Raw genomic sequence first — 13,532 nt, 5'->3', positions numbered from 1 at the left:
CTCTAGAAGCTGGATGTTTGTTTAACAACGCCCACTCTTTCAACGAGAGACACAAGTTTTTTCACTTAGGCCTGGTTTTGCATCGTTTTTACTCTTGAATCTCATGAAAACTGAAGAGTGAAGGTGTTTCAACAAGCAGTTTGCAGCTCCTGACAGGTGGGACAAGGTGTTAGGTGCAGTTATTTCCAGATCTGCCATTGTAGTTTCGTTTATCTGTTTTCCACCTGTGAATAGGAGCATACGCGCGTGGGCGCCGATACGTCTCAGGACATCCAGCTGTTTGGGATCGGTATCCAGCCGGAGCACTGCTTCCTGGAGCTCTGCCCAGATGGTGATGTCACGCTGATGCCCATAGGGAACGCCAGGTGAGCTACTCTACAGCTACCTCCAGCCCAGTGTGCCTATCTCTGTCTGTCTCTCTGTCGTCTCTCTCCTTCATGGATGACTGGACCTCAGTGTTTCACATGACCTCACTGCACAGGAATCTATGATCTCGCTTTGATATCAGAGCCATGTCCCCCTCCCGCTACAAAGACGTTGTTCCCTCTGAATTAGTTTTCCCCGTTTAAAGATGAAGATTATAATACCGTCTGACATCTCCTTTATTAGACTTGAATTCCTCTGTTCTCTGCAGGACCTGTGTGAACGGGACAATGATCGATTCCTTGGTGCACCTGTGGCACGGGGATCGCATCTTATGGGGCAACAATCACTTCTTCAGGTATAAGACTGTTCAGAGTGTGTCCACATTCAAGCTTGTCATGAAATGGGAAAAGTCACTGACTGGAGGTCCCGTTGCTCTGCAGGATTAATCTGCCTAAACGAAAGCGGCGGGACCGTTTGAAGGAGCTGGAGCGAGCTTCTCCCAGAGAGAGCTTCATTGAGGCAGACGTGGAGACCGCCAGCGAGGCCTCCTCTGAGCAGGACTACAGCTATGAGTTTGCCCAGATGGAGGTCATAATGAAGACTCTGGGGAGCAATGGTATGGTTAGGATAATCTGTCTTCTGCAATCTACGTTATCCTTTAGGCTTTCAGGCCACAGCTGTATGCAGTGTGTGTTCCACTTAGGTTTCAGCGTGTTCCAGCTGCTCTGACCAAATAATAACATCTTTTACGTTACTGTTTACTTGAATTACTGTGAAGCCATTCTCGGCTCTTTGTTCTCCTCTTGATCTTGAAAATGCTACTTGTTATAACATTAAAATCTAAACAGTTTCATGCAAATCTCATGAGCCCTTCTCTTACATTTATGGTACCACGGTAGGCACTGAAGTTTAGTCAAATAGAGGTTACATTTCCAATATTCAGAATAATAGGAAATAAACATGATTATACATCAGCATTACAAGAAGTAAACGTGATTTCAGATACATGTGCCATAAAGTCATTCAAACATGAGTATTCATGTGATATCTGTAATTTCCCTCATAGTTGATTGATGCAACAGAATCCAGATTTTTGTGGTTAGATGCAACCTGGGTGGAGCTGAGGTCAGAGAAGTTTTTGCATTAATTATTAAGACAGTTTGTCTCAACATTTCCGAAAGTGGTGGAAAATGGACGTCACGGTTTCCTGGGGCCCACGCTGACAACAGTCCAAACCCAAAGCCAGTACATGCACACTAATTTTACACCATTATTCCACATATGACAATATTCATTGTTAACGGCATCTTCTGTTAAAATGTTCTAAATGAGGCCTTGTTGGAATACATGGATATCATTCGGGTTTGTGCGCCTCAGTTGGGGTTTTGACAGCAGTTTGTGACACACGTCCTCTTGCCTGTTTGTGGTCAGCTCTGTTGCCTTGCCAACAGCTTGCAGGGCTTTTCAAAAGAAAATCCCACGTTTGTGGTTGGACGGAGAAACACTCGCTTTTAAACAACTTGGTTTATTGTCTTTTTCATAATAAGTTCAAAAGCCAGAATATTTTGTGCACATAAACGCAGCCACTGATGGTCTACAATTTCTTTTATTTAGCATCTATTTGTGATGTTTTCTGGTTGCTGTTCTGCTCCTTTACTGAAGAAGCTTTGCTCCCTGCTCCTCCTTCAAGTCATAATGAAGACCTCTGTATTAGACTGTGAAATGTGTTGTTTCTCATGTGTGTAGACCCCATGCAGAACGTGGTCCAGGTGCTGGAGAAGCAGTACCTGGAGGAGAAGCGCACGGCTCTGGAGGAGCAGAGGATGATGTATGAGCGAGAGCTGGAGTCGCTGCGGCAACAGCTGTCTCCCGAGAAAACGCCGCAGCACCACCGCAGCAGCAGTGACCGCCTTACTTTCCCGACGCACACGCCACACAGCAAGCTGCGACTGTGGACAGAGGAGCGGTTAGTGGAGGGATACTGTTACTCCGTGTCACTTTGAAAACAAAGTGCATTCACCATATGAGGTCTAAACATGAAGGGGTCAAATATGTCCCCAGAGTATCCTCAGTTTATTTAAACATAGAGTCATTTAAGTGTCTCACATGGATATTATTTGAGTCGGTCACTTCCTGCAGGTTCATCAGTGAGGCGTGAGGCTTTTAGGATACTATATATAAACATTGCTGCAGTTCCAAATTTTCCTCAAACCTTGACACCATAGCGGCGTGTGTTGTGCTGAACCAGGCCTTTGTAGCAGTGAGCTCATATTTGTGTAATTGATAGCTGGTTAGCTTTAGCTATTATCCTGGAAGTAACTGAAAGAGGGCCAAATCTGACATCGGTGACTCTTCTGCTTAAATATCACATGTTTTTAAAGTTTAGTCAATCATCTGCTGTTTGTGTCTAAGAGGAGGCAGTGCCTATAGAAATCCACACTGAGGGTACATAACAGGTGATGGGCCTTCTTCTTCATGACTGAATGATCTGTGTGTTCTTTTGTGTGTGTGTGTCAGGGATGAGCTTTTTCGACAGAGCCTTTCTCGACTCAGGGAGCAGGTCGTGAAAGCCAACACCTTGGTGCGAGAAGCCAACTTTTTGGCAGAGGAGATGAACAGACTGACTGACTATCAGGTCACCCTTCAGATTCCTGCAGCCAACCTCAGCGCCAACCGCAAGGTCAGAGCCTCCAGCAATCGCACACCACTACCGCCACACCACCTTACTGGAGGATATTGTATCTCATTGCTACAGAGTTCATCGTCCTCAGTTGAGTGTGAGCAGCTATTGGAATATTGGAAGTCTAAATCTGTTAACATGCTTTTATACAGCGTGGAGTGATAGTGAGCGAGCCGGCCATTCAGGTGCGGAGAAAAGGGAAGGGGACCCAGGTGTGGACCATTGAGAAGCTGGAAAATAAACTGGTGGATATGAGAGACCACTACAGGGACTGGAAGGAAGGCACAGAGGAGACGGTGAGAAACAGGGCTTCAGAAGCAGGAAAAGATGAGTAGAAAAGATTTTTAAAGCATCATCCTGCTTATTCTGGTGGTCTTCTGTATTTCTCAGTGTAACAAGGCAAACAGCAATCACTGTGACCCGTTCTATGAGGCGCAAGAGAACCACAACCTGATAGGAGTGGCCAACATTTTCCTGGAGTGCCTTTTCCATGATGTCAAACTGCAATATGCTGTCCCCATCATCAGCCAACAGGGAGAGGTAAGGGGACACCAACACACAGATTAATACACTGATGAATTATTCATGGAACAGCTTTCCAATATTCTTGCTATATGAGGTCGTTATTACAGGATGATGCGCATATATTTAAAAAGAATAATGCGCTACTTGAAATTTATCACCAAAAGCTTTAGAAATACAGATGATTTAGTGCTAAAAATCCATTTTTAAATAGCTTGGGCACATGCATATTAAGAGGCAGTAGACTACTGAAGACAGTTTGGGACATTTTTTTGAATAGGAGATGATGTCTTCGTGTCCTGTGCGTGTAGGTAGCAGGCAGGTTACACATTGAGCTGATGCGAATCAGTGGAGCCGTACCAGAGCGCCTGTCTGGGGGAGACGACTCATCCGAGAACTCCAGTGAGAGCAGCTGCTATGAAGTGATGGACACCAATGGGGAGATCGTCCACATGGCCAAGAGGCTCACCTGCAGGGTAAAAGGTTTATTTTTGTCTGCAAATGCTCATGGGAGATAGACCGCCACAGTACGTCAGCGCTCAGTGACTCAGCTTCATCCTGTCTCTTCGCTGCAGGTGCGGATCAGGGAGGCTACCGGTCTGCCGCTCAACCTGTCCAACTTCGTCTTCTGCCAGTACACTTTCTGGGAACACGGTGAGCCTGCTGTGGCTCCTCCCATGGTCAGCCCAGACAGACCTTCCCCTCGAAGCCCGGATGCCCAGTTTACTGTCCAGTTTGATCACTGCAAGGTGAGTGAAAGGGAGCTTCTGTTAGTGATGAGTATTTTCAGGTGGTTATAGACTAATAAAACCTTCATATTCCATTTCTGCCACACTCAGCCAAAAGAACTCCCTAAATCCTATGCACTGGTGCTTTAATCAGAATTTTATTTTCCTTTTGCTTTTGTTAACTGTTTTTATTTTCAACTGTCTTTGTGCAGGACTATGTTGTGCATGTGACAGATGAGTTTTTGGAGTTTATATCAGATGGAGCACTGGCCATAGAGGTGTGGGGTCACCGCTGTGCTGGGAACGGACGTTCACTCTGGGAGTTAGACGCACTGGAGGCCAAGACCCAGACGCTCCGAGACAGGTACACGTTGGACTTTTGCACATGCAGACACACACAGACCCGGACGTTTCACGCCTTACTAATCTCGGCTGTTTAGGTGGAATGAGGTGTCTCGCAGGATCGAGCTGTGGATTTCCATCCAGGAGCTGAATGAGCAGGGAGAGTACTCATCTGTGGAGCTGCATCCTGGGAAAGACATCAGCACAGGAGGAGTCTTCCAACTCCGACAGGTCTGAGCAGAACTATGAGCAAGTTTCCCTTTAGGTCAAACTGGCTGCCCTACATGAAACACACACTTAAAAGGATCATTACTATTATGGTGGTGACTATTATGTTATTCTAAACGCCCTCGTACATGTAGTACTTTGAGAGTGCAGCTCTGGAAGCAGCACTCTGATGTTGAATTATGGGGATTTGTCCAAGCAGGGTCACTCCAGGAGGCTGCAGGTGTGTGTGAAGCCGGTCCAAAACTCAGGCACCCTGCCTCTGCTGGTGGAGGCTGTGCTGTCTGTCTCCATCGGCTGTGTGTCTGCTCGCTCCACCAAACTACAGAGACCGCTCGACAGCTACCAGGTCCGTGAAAGCTTAAATATACATGTTTAAACTGTGGAGCTATTGGGATGATAATGTGTATGTAACTGATTCTGTATTAAAACACAACAGTGTTTTGGGTACATTATGCTTGTTTTCATGCCAGTGATGTACAATATTATACTGATTTAGCCAAAGTACGTTAAGTCCGTCTCCAGTTTTCATGCCATGACTGGTTCATCTGGATAGTTGGCAGTGAGTCTAAAGAAGGCCAAGGAATGTACAAACTCATTAGCTCCCTGTTTGCTCTGTTAACATGCACTGATATGCCCTGAGTAGAAAGGAAGCAATGAATTCTTTTTTCTGTTCTTTTCCCATTTCTGAATAACTAGAAGAGTCAATTCTGGGGCTGGTTATTGTTTTTAAAGGGATCCATCACTCAAAAACATATAAACTCGGACGTAAATTGCTCTTTTGCATCACTGAGCAATGAGCTTTCATGTCGGCGCCTTTTCTGGTTCCCCACATTTGACTGAGTTTGTTCTCTCCTGCCAGAGAGAGGTGGAGGACGATGTGGATAGTTATCAGGTACCCTCTCGGTCTCCTCCTGCTGCTGCTCCCCCTGTAGTTCACTCTGCAGCATGAAGGAAACCCAGCTGACCGTGTGTTTGCGACTAGGCCTGTTGCTGAGGGCATGTGAGGCAGGAGGCAGAGGGCTGTGCCTCTACCAGCTAAATGAGTGCTTTATTAAACATCAGCTGCACATGATGATTTCTGATGCTGTAATTATCAACCATTCTTTGGCAGCCCTCTACGCAACATCCAGTCCCACCCATGGCTGAGCTCCCAGCCAGCAGTCTGTCTGTCAGGGATCTTGTGCCACTCTCTCTTGCCTTTACCCTCAGGTTGTGCACACTAATGCTGCTGTTTGCTTGTCACTACTGAAGAGCTGCAGGAATAAAAAGCCTCACTTAATCACACGGGCATTGCATGGCTGCATGATTACAGTACTTTGCATGGTGGAAGTGTGCTGACATCAGATGCGTTATATGGTTGGCTCTGAGGCCTGTTGGTTACTGTGGACTTTGCAAAGAGGAATCTGCTCTCTGTGGTTCCCCCATGGAGTAATCTGCTGTGCATCCAGGTAGGACTTTGGGTGGCGGCTGTGGCTGCATGTGAGGACATAATGGTGTGCGCATGCAAGTGTGTATGTGTGAATGCATGTGTGTAAGTTGTAAAACAGTTAAAGGGAGGTGTTATGTGAGTGTGATTGGAGAATTTGACCATAATCCTTTTTCAGTCACAAAGCAGACTTTGAAGGCTTTCATTTTTAACACCTTGGTTTTGGGAACTTTTACCAGGATTAGCTTTACACTTGGCTTGGCTATTGTAAGCATTAAGGAGCAGTTATGGTTGTCCCTCAAAAAGATCAGCCCTGTGCACCCTCACCTTGCAGTGTTAATGCCTCACTGCGCCCTGCAGCAGAGTCTCTGCCTTGCTGAGCCAGCTGGCGCTGATTCTGCTCTCTGTCTGGTTCCAGGAGGAAGATCTCAACTGTGTTCGAGAGCGCTGGTCAGAGGCCCTGATCAAACGACGGGAGTACCTTGATGAACAAATCAAGAAAATCATCAATAAGCATGGTGAGTCCCAGTGTTACAGCTACCACACGCTGGAGGACCCGCAAGGTGGCTGCTGTATGTTCTTGTATTTTGTCCATGATGAAACTCATTCTAATCCTCATTTGTGCATCCAGAGAAATCAGAGGAGGATATTGAGCGTGAGGCTCGGCTGGTGGAGCAGTGGGTCGGCCTGACAGAAGAGAGAAACGCGGTGCTGGTACCCGCACCAGGCAGTGGCATCCCTGGAGCTCCTGCAGACTGGTGAAAACACAAACACACTTCTGAGCACATGTCAGATTGACTTGGCTTACAGCCCTTTGCTTTTTTCACCATTAACCTCATATTCAATCCCTTATAGGACCCCACCTGCAGGAATGGAAGCTCACATCCCCGTGCTCTTCCTGGATTTAAATGGTGAGGCAGACTCACCCTTTAAATAACAGATATCTCACAGCTTCCTTTCAGGCTGTATGAACACTAACTGTCTTTTATGCCACCAGCGGATAATCTGACAGTAAATGAGCAGCTGACCGGCCCACATGCTGCAGGCGTTAACTCTATCCTGCCAAAGGAGCATGGAAGCCAGTTCTTCTATCTGCCCATCATCAGGCACAGTGATGAGGAGGTGAGCTGTGGGTTTGACTTGAACGCCCCCCTGTGGCCACAAAGGGAACTATGGGAAACATGCACAAGCATAAATGCAGACGTAGTTTCATTGTATGTGTCACATGAGCACCATACAATCCTTGGCTTGTAAAGTCTATGCATAAACATAAAGTTTTGGTTTTTCCATTAGTTCCTCATCCGCTTCTTGTGTTGTGTATTTTTGTAAAAATGCATATGTTTAAGCCACCAGCGGTTTGACAAAGGCTCTTTGTTGAATTTTGCTGATTTTACTACATTAGTTGTTGCCAGAAGTTCTTTTTTTGCAGATAATTGCACACAGACAAGAGCACTTTAGGGCAATATATTTTTTCCTACAATTATGTGCATAATTGAACAATTACACAGTTTAGTAATTGCATGCCGTCATGCATGGCAGCAGGCATTTAATGGAAAGGTCGTCTTAATTTTGCTTTGATGTTGAGCAGCAGCACTAATCATAGAGTAATCACTACAGTCTTTACTGTGCTGAAGTGTCATGAGACATTGATTTTTCTGCTCATTAGCCAACTGCTGCAAACTCAGAGCTATAGCCCACCTACATGGCTGTAATTCATGTCTGTGTGTGCAGTTACAGCCGACCAGTGCAGATTCTCTCTCTGTAGATGATTGTGGAGCCACATTAATAAAACACAACTCGTCTAATTCACCAGGTGTCGGCAGTGTGCTCCTGGGACTCATCCATCCACGACTCCGTGCACCTCAACCGCATCACGTCTCCCCACGAACGCATTTACCTGATCATCAAAGCCACAGTGCAGCTCAGCCACCCTGCCTCCATGGAGCTGGTGGTCCGCAAGAGGATCGCTGTCAACATCTACAACAAACAGGTTAACACAAGAGGGGCCAGATTTACGCAGAGGAGGTCAGCCCACAGCAGAGGTGGGCTTTAAAGCAGTGGATTGAGTTTTGATAATTAACACAGTTTTGATTTGTTTTCCTGCAGAGTTTCACTCAGAGTCTCAAGCGAAGAATGTCCTTAAAGAACACGCTTTATTCCTGTGGTGTGACTTATGACATCGTTTCCAACATACCAAAGGTACAGCTCTGATTCTCTGATAACTGAAGGCTAACAAAGGCTGCTGTCTGGATGTGTGACAATTAACCAGTGAAGAGTTTATCGTCATCAGCACTTATCTGTGTTTTCTCCCTCTTCCAGGCCTCAGAGGAGCCAGAGGAAAGGGAAACCTTGGCCCTCATGGCTGCTCGCGGGGACAGCGAGGAGACTCAGGATGGAGAAACCTACATAGAGAAATACACACGGGGAGTTCTGGAAGTGGAGAACATCCTCAGTCTGGAGAAGCTACGACAGGTATTTCATTCATCTTTACACCTGTGCCATTTAGAGCTCTTCAGATCATCTGTTGGGGGTCCTGTAAAGATGCACCTGTCTTGTTTTTTTCCTTGAAGGCTGTGACAGTGAAGGAAGCACTTACTGCCAAGGGGAGACACCTAAGAAGGAGTATCAGCACACCAAATGTACAGCATGTAATAAATGCATCACTCACCGCACTTCCTGCCGAAACACATGGAACCGATTGTTACTAAATAGTACGACTCTGATAACACGTTGTTTCTTGCTCTCCAGACTTCATGCAGTAAAATAGACCTGACTGGGTGTGAGGACGAAGACTGTAAGGTCAGTCATTTGTTTCTTAACACGAAACTCAGTCTGCAGTTAGCTTTTCAATAAGCAGTGGTGGAAGAAGTACTCACTTCTTTTACTTAAATAAAAGCAGCCGTGTCACTGTGTAAGTAAAAGAAGTAAAGGTGGAGCTGATTTTAATGACTTTATATACTGCTCCTTCCTTCCCCTCCTTATCTTACCTATAATAATATCATGATTTAGTAGTTTATTTTATCTTGATCTCTTAACTAAAGGTCTTAAATTAACATAGTGGAGTAAATCTTAATTGTAGTGGAGTACAAGTATAAAGTTGCAGAAACAATACCTCAATATAGTACGTAAGCATAGTTCTCTGAATAAATGTACTCATTACTTTCCACCACTGGCAGAGAGTGTGTCCTCTGAGCTGTCATAACTGTCCCTTTGATAATAAAGATCACACTTTTTAAGGTTTTTTCAAGGGCTTTCAAGGTGTACAATACAATAGAAGAGGGTCTTTTAACTGTAACTTTACTTTAACCTTTTTCTACTTTCCAACACAACCTGTGTATTATCGTTTAGGACCACTGTGATCATGTGGACAGCACCAACTGTAGTCTCCAGGAGGGCTCGCTTTGCAGCGCACCCATCAAAAGCAAGGAGAATCCAGGTAAACCGCAGAAACAGCAAACGTGTCACGACTCTCATTTGTGTGAGAAACAGCGTTTGTGGTGCTACATCAGAACCGCTGAATGTTCCCTCACAGGTTTGGTTCCAGAGAGCCCCACGTTTTTCAACTCCAGCCCCTTCAAAGTCCTCTCCCCTCAGCCACCCAAGTTCCTCAAGTCTCTGCTGCCTGTCAAGGAGGAGAACAAGGCGAAGAAAGCCCTGGAGGCCCGGCCGCTGCTGGGACAAGAGGTAAGGAGGAAGGAGTTACATTCACTCTTTCTCAAGAGGGGAGTATTCATCTCTTTTTTGCCATGTGGTTCCCTTCCCCCATCTTCCCACATATCCTGTCTGTCAAACACCATTTTTACATGTTATCATGTCAGTTACCATATGAAATTACATCTCCACAACATGGTAAATATACATTGACAAAAGTCACTAACTACTACTTCCAAACCGGCTGAAGATTTTCTTGAAAACGGCTTTTCTGTTGTATGACTGGACCCAAAAGACAAAAAAGAAACATGATGGCACCATCCACTGTGTGGCTATGTCACTGTGTTGAAACGAAAGAGCATGACTCACAGGAGCATGACTTTGACTGCACATAGCCAAAACAAAAAGCTATGCTATGAAATCTCATGACTTGACTTGATTTCGTTTGTGATAACTGGATTTTTCGGAAAGTTTGTGGCTGTTACAACCATTTAAACTAACCTTGCATATTTGTTTTCATCTGTGCTTGAAGTGGACTAAAAGAGGTGCAGGTGCTTTACAAATCAGTCCGAGCAGCACAACGGCTCAGTGAGCAACAGGATCAGAGCAAAAGACCAGGAATAATTCTGCGTGTATGACTGTGGATGTACATAAATAGATGGAGAAATGATACACATTCATGCATGTATATCTGTGTAACATATAGACCTCGTGCTCACAACAAGTGTTGGCGCGCTCATACTTTTGGCACTTCAAGCACAGTTTTTTGTGAAATATTCAACTGCATGGCACTAACTGTGTAACTGGCCTGCCCAGCTCCTTGCATGCTGTGTGTGTGTGTGTGTGTGAAGTGTTTGCTGTTGTTCTGACCCATCTGCAGAGCATGCGCTCATGTGTGGACAGCCCTGCACTGCTCCCCCCTCCCTGCCCCTGGCGCCGGCCCAGGGCAGGCAGCGAGGGCCACTGCAAGCCTTCCACCTCCACCTCCACCCCCACCTCCACCACCACCACTCCCACCAGCAGTCAGCTCAGCCACACACTGCCACACACTGCTGTAAGTGCTACACACACCCTCTGAGGGTTATTGTAAGAGTTTTACACACACACACACTCCATGTCACACTGCTCGTAGTGTACACATTGACACAGTTTGCTTTAAGGATTACACATGAACCTCTTCTCAACCGTCTCTGTACTGATGCCAGTAGGCTTTCTATGAACTGACAGGATTTCCATGGAGGTTCAAACCCTTTCTGACTAATTTTGAGTTCCCTAGCAACAAACAGACGTTTGTTTCAACAGTAGGTAAGTGAAAAACGCCAAGAGAAACCTAAGAGCAGTACTGGAATCACAGCGTCTTTTGCAAACTAGAAAAAAAGACAACTGAACTTTTTCAGACATTGTCCAAAGTGTGTTAATATTTAGTTTTCAAAAAGGCTAGCAGTGTTATGGACGCTGTGTAAAACAGAAATTAAACAGAATGTGATAACTTGCAGATCCTTTTTGACATATACTCAATTGAAACAATACAAAACCATATATTTACTTCATCAGCTTCATTGATTTTTGTAAATATATGCTTATTCTGAATTTGATGGGTTGTAGGGTTGCAGAAATAAGGACAACAGCCTGAATAATCAAATTATTTTTAATATGCCTAATTTAATCTGTTGTTTTAGAGCACCCATAAATTGCACTCTCCTCACATCATGATGTGTACGTACCTCTCTCAACCCCAGCGTCAGCAGTGCCTTTAGAGCAGTAGGTGTTACAGTGTCAAACGTCTCGGCTGAGTCTGCAGTCAAATGCTCAGAGAGTTAGAATTTGTGGCAGTGGCTCCTGCAGTGTTTGAAAAAGGTAGTATAGTGCTGTACAGCCTCACACTGCCATGTTTCACTGTTAATGTGCTATTTTAGTGCATACTTAATTTAATGGCTCAGGCCATCTTTAAACCCATACATGAGTACAATGGTACAGCAGCGAACACCTTAATGCCCCCACATTATCCATACACTATGCTCATGTTCCATCATCACATTTTACCACATTCTTCCATTGTCTTCATTCACTTTACAGTGTTTGTTTAGGATAATGCTCCATGCAGGCTAACGCTGACATCATGTCTGTTGGGTTGTGTCCTTTGTCCTGCTGCTGTTGTTTCGGTCAGCAGGACTCCGAGGACGAGGAGACGGACAGGGACATGACCCTGAATCTCGATCGGGGCCCTCAGGACCACAGCAGCTTCCAGCCTTACATCCCAGAGGACTTTGCAAACTTTGAGATCTACAACGCCACTCTCGAGAGCCAGGAGGGGTTTCTGTCCTCCCGCTCTGACCTGAGAGGAAGCCGGAGTGGAGGTGGAGGTGGCGGTGGCGGTGGAGAGAGAGAGGTGCCTCGAAGCCCCACGGCCAGCAGTTGCACCAGCGGTTACTTTTCACACAGTGCCTCCAACGCTACGCTGTCTGACATGCCTTTCAGTGCCAGCGACAGCTCTGACCACCTCAGCTGCACCTCCAGAGACCCCAGTGACCCCCTCGGCTGTGCTGCAGGAAGAGGCTGCACCCAAACCAAAAGTGTTTCTGCAGGGAGTGACACCCAGCAGCCTCCTCTCTCGGCGGCCGGGGTTCAGGATCTGCTCGGCCACCCTGCCTCCTCCTCGCCTGTCAGTATCCCGAATTGCACAGACAAGCAGCAGACGTTCCCTCTGCCTCACAACTGTGTTCTCAGTGCCAGCCAGGAGTTCACTGACTTTAAAGGGGCTGACGACAGTATTGGAGAGGGGGATTTAGCACATTTTACAGAGGGGTGGGAGCAGGAGAAGAAACCAGATAATGTAGAAACATGTGGCAATCAACGCTTCTCTGTCTCTGGTGGTATCGGCACATCTGTTCCTGAAAACACTCCAACTTCTGGATGCAAATGTCCAAATAACACAGGCTCTGTGAGTGTCGCTGTGGCCCCTAACACAGCTGTGGTTTGCACTTCAGTCAGAGCCCAAGTATCTGCGCCTGACAAAGTCCCAGGTCCATCTCTAGCATCAGCATCCCCACTCACACCTCCATCTAGAGCCCCATCCTCTGGACCGACTCCACGCGCAGGAGGAGAACCTCCAATCCAGGAGCCAGCCCAGGGAGATCTGCCCCACAGGAGTCCCTGTCCCAGCCCAAACCCCAGCAGCGCAGAGCCCTCGGGTGAGTCCAGTGGAGATGAGAGCTCCCCCGTGGCTCAGCTTCCTGACTGGATGGCCCCCGGGGAGCAGGTGTGGGTGGGGAAGAGGAGAGGAACGGTCCACTATGTCGGCGGGGTGGAGTTTGCCAAGGGGATCTGGATCGGTGTGAAGCTTGACATGGCAGTGGGTGAGTCCCTTTAAAGATTTTTGCCTAAAAAGCAAACAAACTCTGTGTTATAACAGACAAATGCATATATATTATGAGACAGTCTTAGCTTGACATGCTGAGGTCATTTAGAAATGGTGTTGTCACCTCATAGTTTGTCCACCAGAGAGCACTGAAGGAAACGCAGTTGTAGCCCCCTCCCACGCTACACATAGAAAATGTATGAACAGACATTCAAATATTTCAATTAAAAT

General features: G+C 46.3%; 1 protein-coding gene across 7 annotated transcripts in view; it reads left to right on the top strand.

Annotated features, from left to right (window-relative positions):
- kif13a (kinesin family member 13A) overlaps positions 1 to 13,532 on the top strand; it is a 34,049-nt gene that overhangs the window by 18,686 nt on the left and 1,831 nt on the right. For 2 of the 7 annotated variants that reach the window (XM_076737180.1, XM_076737179.1), the window contains exons 14-39: positions 235 to 365; positions 635 to 721; positions 807 to 982; positions 2,113 to 2,332; positions 2,884 to 3,046; positions 3,199 to 3,342; positions 3,437 to 3,586; positions 3,880 to 4,044; positions 4,144 to 4,317; positions 4,509 to 4,660; positions 4,737 to 4,869; positions 5,066 to 5,212; positions 5,726 to 5,758; positions 6,711 to 6,810; positions 6,924 to 7,050; positions 7,148 to 7,203; positions 7,290 to 7,414; positions 8,106 to 8,282; positions 8,399 to 8,491; positions 8,612 to 8,764; positions 8,863 to 8,940; positions 9,041 to 9,091; positions 9,641 to 9,728; positions 9,825 to 9,976; positions 10,824 to 10,997; positions 12,114 to 13,299. In XM_076737180.1, the coding sequence (XP_076593295.1) occupies positions 235 to 365; positions 635 to 721; positions 807 to 982; positions 2,113 to 2,332; positions 2,884 to 3,046; positions 3,199 to 3,342; positions 3,437 to 3,586; positions 3,880 to 4,044; positions 4,144 to 4,317; positions 4,509 to 4,660; positions 4,737 to 4,869; positions 5,066 to 5,212; positions 5,726 to 5,758; positions 6,711 to 6,810; positions 6,924 to 7,050; positions 7,148 to 7,203; positions 7,290 to 7,414; positions 8,106 to 8,282; positions 8,399 to 8,491; positions 8,612 to 8,764; positions 8,863 to 8,940; positions 9,041 to 9,091; positions 9,641 to 9,728; positions 9,825 to 9,976; positions 10,824 to 10,997; positions 12,114 to 13,299 (4,435 nt within the window). Of the gene's footprint in view, positions 1 to 234; positions 366 to 634; positions 722 to 806; positions 983 to 2,112; positions 2,333 to 2,883; positions 3,047 to 3,198; positions 3,343 to 3,436; positions 3,587 to 3,879; positions 4,045 to 4,143; positions 4,318 to 4,508; positions 4,661 to 4,736; positions 4,870 to 5,065; positions 5,213 to 5,725; positions 5,759 to 6,710; positions 6,811 to 6,923; positions 7,051 to 7,147; positions 7,204 to 7,289; positions 7,415 to 8,105; positions 8,283 to 8,398; positions 8,492 to 8,611; positions 8,765 to 8,862; positions 8,941 to 9,040; positions 9,092 to 9,640; positions 9,729 to 9,824; positions 9,977 to 10,823; positions 10,998 to 12,110; positions 13,300 to 13,532 lie in introns of all 7 variants that reach the window. The other 5 variants (XM_076737185.1, XM_076737182.1, XM_076737181.1 and 2 more) reach the window with 4 other exon arrangements.

The sequence above is a fragment of the Chaetodon auriga genome, chromosome 8 (assembly GCF_051107435.1).
Source record: "Chaetodon auriga isolate fChaAug3 chromosome 8, fChaAug3.hap1, whole genome shotgun sequence".
In the NCBI taxonomy this organism is placed as follows: Eukaryota; Metazoa; Chordata; class Actinopteri; order Chaetodontiformes; family Chaetodontidae; genus Chaetodon; species Chaetodon auriga.
This window is presented reverse-complemented; position numbering and strand designations above follow the sequence as displayed.